At 32.8% G+C, this 7,327-nt stretch overlaps 1 protein-coding gene across 1 annotated transcript; it reads left to right on the top strand.

Moving 5' to 3' along the window:
• The first annotated feature begins 4,809 nt into the window (after positions 1 to 4,809).
• Positions 4,810 to 5,748, top strand: LOC104985635 (olfactory receptor 6C1-like). The gene has a single exon (XM_010835883.1). It carries the CDS (start codon positions 4,810 to 4,812, stop codon positions 5,746 to 5,748), a length of 939 nt encoding a protein of 312 aa, XP_010834185.1.
• The last annotated feature ends 1,579 nt before the right edge of the window (positions 5,749 to 7,327 follow it).

The following is a 7,327-nucleotide window of genomic DNA, read 5'->3' as shown; positions in this document are numbered from 1 at the left end:
TATGTAACCTTATTCAATGTGGTATGGACATTACTCAATGTTCAAAAACTGTATTTTTTCTTACAAAATGCTGCATAGTCTTATAAGACATACTTAATAGACTTATAGAATGAATTTACCATCCCAGATGGAAATGATGTCAGTGGGAGGGATTGACTGGGATTTTAGGATTGACATATACACACTGATTATTTAAAATGAATAATCAAGAAAGGCAGACTGTAAAAAAAATAAAAATAAAAAAAGATAATTTCATAAACTAATTGACATTGACATACAATATACATTTTGGTTCATTTATCTTTCAATAAATATTCGAAAGGAGGGATTTCCAATGAGTGATGTTACTGCAACTAATCTCTTAGAGTGATGAAGGAAAAAGTACACAGACACACCACACACACGTACATATATCTTCCAACTGGAGATTGATGGTATAGCTGATGCTCTTTCTGCATATATACTACATTTGGATTTTCATTTATATATCCACCTATTTCTATTAAGACATTTAATACATATTTTTGAAGAATTTGTAAAATACAGAAATTATAGCTAATAGGTCTTAGGTTAATGCAAGCACATGAATTTCCTTTTTCTCTGAGAAAATTACAACTGAAATTAAACAAAGAGAAATATTACTAATGGTTCAAAACATCACACTTATTTTTATGTCAGTCAATCATAACTTCCTTAAGTTGATTAAAATAGTAATTCCTAAAGGCATTTAATTGAAAATGGAAAGTTTGATGAAGATTTTCATAGAAACTTCTGCTTTATTATTTCTCATTTTTAAATTCATTTATGCATTTGATGGTCCAAAATGTCTTGACAATAATTCTGTATGAAGCTTGAGAAGAACGTAGATTTTCCTGTTACTGGATGAAGTACTGTATAGGTGTGAGTTTTAACTGGTTGGTTGATGACCTTCTTGAGTTCCTTTATGTCCTTACTGATTTTCTACCTGCTGGATATGTTTCTTTCTGATAGATAGGTATTGATGTCTCCGACTGTTATAGTGCATTCATCTATCTTTTAGTCATTCTGTTAATTTATGCATGACATATTTTATCCGTTGTTAAGAATTAAGAATAGTCATTAGGAATTTTTAGGTCTTCTTGGAGAATTGCCCCTTTTCAAAGTTATATTATGGAGACATTTTATTATATGAGAAAAGAAAGTATAACATTTAGATATGAGATACGTTCCCAGTATTTCAGCAAACAAGAAGTAAAAAAGCCTATTCTTCAGAGGAATCCTGCCTTAGAAAATTCAAGAAATATTTTCCAAAATTTTTCAGGTTTAGATATTTTCATATAGAGAAAATGCAAAATATTCCATTACTTCTATCCTATCTCTCATACTTTTCTAGCAGTTTGGACATAGTCTTCAAAGTTTTCTGTCTCAATAGTGGTACAAATGTTGATAGCATATTTATAATCCTTGGAACATTTTCTTCTTGGCCCTTGTTGGCACATTTGAGTCATTAGAGTATTTCCCAAGAGCCTTGCCCATGTGGTGGATTAAACAACATGCGGCTCATGCAGGTTAAAATCCACATAAAAATCCTAACCAGAAAGGACCACAGTAACTCCATATCTTGATTCTCTTCACTATTTTTGCTCCCATGGCTACAATGGAAGATGTATTAAAAATACTATCTAGAGAAATAAGATAACTCCAATGTGTTGAGAAAGAACGACTCTTAGAAGTACTGGATTGCTTAACCTAAAACTGAAATGGTTGCCAGTAAATTTTTAATAATTGAAACCGGCTCATGTGATGCATTTGTATGACAAGAAGAAGTAAGTTTGCAATGTTAAAGGCATATAAAGCATTCTTTTGATTAGTGTTGATTCAGTCATTCTTGGCTTAACCTATCATCCAGTTGAGTAGAATATTTTGGGGTTGCATTTCTTTCAGTATATGTCCAGGATTATGAAAAGTGAACATGTTTACACTCCCTGTTTGTCCTACTAATTTAGTTCTTTATTAGTTTTCAGAAAACTACTTTCTGAATTTGGTCCCCCTAGTTGAATATAGATTTAATAAGTAGCACATGCTTCAGTTTCAGAAAAAAGAGCTTAGAGTTCCAATTTGTGCATTAACTAGTAGTATTATCTTCATTATGTTACTTAAAGTTTCATGCTCAGTTTCTTCAAAAGTAACATAAGAATCGCAATGAGTCAATGAGATATATGCATAAATCAGCATTGTCTCTCAAATGAGTTTCCTTGAAATGAATATTCTTGTTTCCAAGCGGGACCCTTTTCCTCAAATATGATAACTGATTTCACTTTTAGGAAATAATAAAGAGCAATATTTTCTATGTGGAGTACATGCTTTAAAAGCTTTGTATAGTTGAATTTTACTTATAACGTAAATTAGCCCTCACAATTATTCCCTGAAATATTATCCCCATCTTTCCAGTGGAGAAACAAAAAACAAAGCTAAAACTCAGAAAAAGCTGTATTTTTCATATATTTCTCTTGAAATGCAAACCTCAAATAATCTCGCATGTTATATATTAAGTCCTGATGCCATATTATTATAACTTCTTTTCTTTTTTGAGTTAAAATTATCTTCAAATATAGATACTAGTTAACAAACTGAGTCAATCAGGGAAGAATTAGAGCATCTCTATGAAAACCTATAGATTTTGAGAGTAATTTAGGTGATTACAGTTTTCCTTCATTGTTCCTATTCATGCTGGTTGGTGCTTTGATCTGATTGACTTGATCTGACTCCCTTTTTCCATTAAGAAAAAAGCAAGGACATTTTTTCCCCCCAAAGGACTCAGAGACAGAATTCTGAACTAACTGTAGTACTATTTGAAGGCAGTCTTAAAGCAATAATCTGAAAATAATCTAAGTTAATTCTTCTTATGGGTTTTTGTTTTTACTGCAGTCAGGATAAAGTTCTTACATGATCTTAGATGTCAGCAAGCACAGTCAAGAGTGAAGTGGATCATTCCAGAAAAAGTTCAGGTTGTTTTAAACTCAAAATTTACCCAAGATATCAAATTACCACCAATATTCTGTTCTCTTCTATGACAAAATAACCTAGCATATAAACATACCACAGAAAATGATCGTCAAGTAAGAGGGAACGATAGAGAAATGGAACACTGTTTAGCAATGCTGAGGGTGAAAATTGCCTTGAGGATATATGTTTATAGAAGTTGATTTTCACATTCAGTGAGCTACAAGACTGATTTGACAATGAGATATTCATTTAAAAAAATGAATTTTTAAAATTCATTTTAAAAAAGAACAAAAGGATTGAAAGGAATATGAAGCTTGTTATCCTAAATTCCACAGGCCTAGGGGAAAAACTCTATTTACTGAGAGAACTCTTAGCTTCCTTTTAAAATGAAGGTATGTTATCATTACCGTTATATAGGAAGACAAAAATAATGGCATTTCCTTACTATTTCTTGGATTACTCCAAAGTACTAGCAAAATAGACCTTCTATTAAGGAATATTAATGTAGATAAAAGGAAAAATCTAAAAGTATAACATGCAGTAGAATGATAAACACACACACACACACACACACACACATTTAAAGTGACAGAGAGGGAGAGAGAACAATAGCATCATTTAGATAGGAGACATTTTGAACAAAAAAAATCTTTTCAGGAAGATGGGTTTTTTTATGCTTTATTTTAGATTTTGCACACAGTTTGGTCTTCTTAGCCCATGACACAGATCCAGTCTACTAAACATGTACTCTGCCTTCTCTGAACTCTGGACTCTCTACAGTGGCCCTCAAACATTTCAGCACTAAAGACAGTTTACATGGGAGAAAATTATTCCATGGACTGAGGGCAAGGGTGTGGTTTCAGGATGATTCAAGTGCATTACATGTATTGTGTACTTCATCTCTTTTATTATCACATCAACTCTACCTTGGAGCATCAGACATTAGATCTCAGAGGTTGGGGACCACTGCTTTAATATCTGAGGAGGTCATGACGATGCATCCATTAGATGTGGCTTCAGATAAGGAGTAGGAGCTTGGGAGGTAAATGTGAGTCAGAGTGAAATCTTAGAAATTGTTTCCATTGTTGAAGATTTAAGTCCAATGACTTTCATTTGGGAGACAGATCCAGCTAAGTGATCTTTTTCCTGACATTTTTGAATTTTCTATATGTTAACTAGCAAATAACAATAAAAAACTAGGTGAAAGATTAAGAAATAATATACTTTACAATATTGTATTGGTTTTGCCTGTATTGTACAATATTGTAAAGTAAAAAAAAAGATGGAAAAAATAATAAAATTACAAAAAAATAAATGAGTATACAAAAGAAAGAGGGAAAATAAATAATAAAAAATGAAAAGAAAAAAAAGAAATAATATAATTTTACCAGGTTTGAATAAAAGACAAGATTCTCGATGGGAAAGAAAACTTTTAGGGAAGGATTTTTAAAAAGTCAACAGGTAGCATTTCTTTTCTACTATTTCAAACACTTTGAAAAGCCTAGGTTAAAATTCCTGCTCTTCCCATTTAGAGGGTGTGATTTGGATAAAATTTTTAGAAGTATTTTTAGCATAGTTCCAATCAGTAAAATGGAGATTTTAAAAGAACCATTCTATGGAAAACACACACAGTGGCATATAGTAAGAAATTCTTTTAAAGGGAGTTCTCTATTTGCATTAAGTTGTTTCAAAGATCTCCCAAGTTAAATCAGTATGGCATAACACACTCAGAAATAAATTCCAGTGTAGTCCATGTATAATTCTCTTTTCTTTAAGTTCTTCGGTTTTGGTTTTCTCTTGAAAGTTACTCAGAAGAAGAAGAAAATGAAAAACTACACGGAAATAACAGATTTTATCCTCCTGGGATTGTCAGATGACCCACAACTTCAGGTTGTGATCTTTGTCTTTCTACTCATCACCTACATGCTCAGCATCACTGGGAACCTGACCATTATCATCCTGATGCTGCTGGATGTCCACCTCCAGACCCCCATGTATTTCTTCCTCAGAAGTTTCTCCATATTGGAAGTTTCATTCACAACTGTCACTATACCCAGGTTTCTGGCCACCATTATTACAGGAGATAAAACCATTTCTTATAATGACTGTATGGCTCAGTTATTTTTTTTCATTCTCTTGGGAGTCACTGAGTTTTATCTTCTGGCTGCCATGTCCTATGACCGCTACATTGCTATCTGCAAACCGCTGCATTACATGACCATCATGAATCATAGAGTGTGCACACTGCTTGTCTTGGCCTCTTGGCTGGCTTCATTCTTAATCACATTTCCATTACTCATGTTCTCCCTACAGCTTGATTATTGCAAGTCCAATGCTATCGACCATTACACCTGTGATTTTTCCCCCCTTTTACAACTTTCTTGTTCAGACACCAAATTCCTAGAGATAATGGTGTTTTCTTGTGCTGTGTTTACTCTGATGTTTACTTTGGCACTAATAATTCTGTCCTACACATATATCATCAGAACAATTTTGAGGATCCCTTCTACCACTCAGAGGACAAAGGCCTTTTCCACGTGTTCTTCCCACATGATTGTCATCTCCATCTCTTATGGCAGCTGCATTTTCATGTACATGAGTCCATCAGCAAAGGACAGGGTCTCTTTGAGTAAGGGAGTAGCTGTGCTAAATACCTCAGTTGCCCCCATGCTAAACCCATTTATCTATACCTTGAGGAATCAGCAAGTCAAGCGAGCCTTCATAGACATGGCAAGGAAGAATGTACTTTTCTCAAGGAAATGAAAAAATAAAAGTCCTATTTCATAAATTGGAGGCATAATTAAATGCAATTAAATAAAACTCAGAACTTTTCAAAATCTATTAATTTTCACATTGTCTCCATAGAGCTATTTTTTCATTACTCATACTTTCATTGACAGCAATGTCACAAGCATATTGTATACATTTTTTTTCTATTCAAATTCCCATCCTTCTCTCATGCACTTCCCTTCCTTTGGGCTCAGCTTTTCATTCTGTACTTTCCAGTTGGTACTAGGGGTAAAGAATCCACCTGCTAATGCAGGATACACAAGAGACACAGGTTGAATCCCTGGGTGCATAAGATCCTCTACAGTAGGAAATGGCACACTCCAGTATTCCTGCCTGGAAAAGTCTATGAACAGGGGATCCTGATGGGCTATGGTCCATGATGTCACAAAGATCTGGCATGACTGTGCAATTGCATGCATGTGTTCCACTCAGTAACTATGAAACTGTCATTTCCTTCTTTGAAACTTTTAAAATTCCATTTCTTCCACAATATTTCTTAGGAAATTAAATTCAGACAGAAAGAGGCAGAGCAAGAATATTCAAGAGAGACCTGTGTTTCATGATTTCATTCTTTCTAGAAATTCAGGAAATGATAAATCATGTTAAACACTATTTTTAATTTACTATATAAGACCATGAGCATAACATGACCATCTTATTAGAGTATTACACATATTATTCTCTCCATACTATGGCTTACTCAGTAATTACAGGAAAAATAGCACAACTAAAAAAGTAATGGAATTATAGTTTCTTGAGAAATCAAAAACTTTTCTCATTATGCAACTTAAAATCTCTCTGCTATATAATTTATCAATTTGAGAACAATTATAAATATATACTTTCAAGAAAACTGTGAAATTGTCCCTCTGGGGGAACTGTTTAATTAACACATATAACAATGATTTATAGTAAAAGACTGAAGAATTAAATATTATTGGAAACCATATATGACTGCATTTGCTATAGTCAGTTGTATATTTAATGCTTGATGTCAAGCTGTTTTTGGTAAATAATCAATAGCTGACAGTTTTTACAACTTTCTCATATTAGTAGTTATTTTGAGTTAATATTGTACACACATAATGCATCCAATTACCTAATTAAATGGCAAACAATTAATAGGGATAAAATGCTAAATGGCAAACTTTCACTGTGTATGAATTTTAGATTTTCTTTTGTTAAAAATTTGTATTTTCACTCTGTTTTAAGCATTATAATGTAGCAATGTATTTAAAATGTATTGATTAGAAATTAAAAGATGATTATGTAAGATCTTGCAACTCTGGCACTAAAGTTTTTTTTTTTTTTACTTTTCCATGAAGTCAAAATTTCAAATAATATTGAATTTTATGCAAACTCATCTTGCATTTTCTAATCATTTTTCTAGATAGTCTGTAATTGTAATTCATTGAGTTAAACTCTTCTTGATATGCATGTATTATACTCAGTTGAGAGACTTAGATCCATACTATGCTGAGAAACAAAGAAGACAAAAAACTGGCTCAAGTCTATTCCTTGAGTGTATTTATAACCTGAAATCATTCACTCA

The sequence above is a fragment of the Bison bison genome, unplaced genomic scaffold (genome assembly GCF_000754665.1).
Source record: "Bison bison bison isolate TAMUID 2011002044 unplaced genomic scaffold, Bison_UMD1.0 scf7180017845583, whole genome shotgun sequence".
NCBI classification, from domain to species: Eukaryota; Metazoa; Chordata; class Mammalia; order Artiodactyla; family Bovidae; genus Bison; species Bison bison.
Note: the sequence above shows the minus strand (reverse complement) of the source record. Positions and strands in the feature narration are given on the sequence as shown.

Coding starts and splice junctions, on each gene's coding strand:
- LOC104985635 (XM_010835883.1), top strand. CDS start 4,810: ATGAAAAACTACACGGAAATAACAGATTTTATCCTCCTGGGATTGTCA.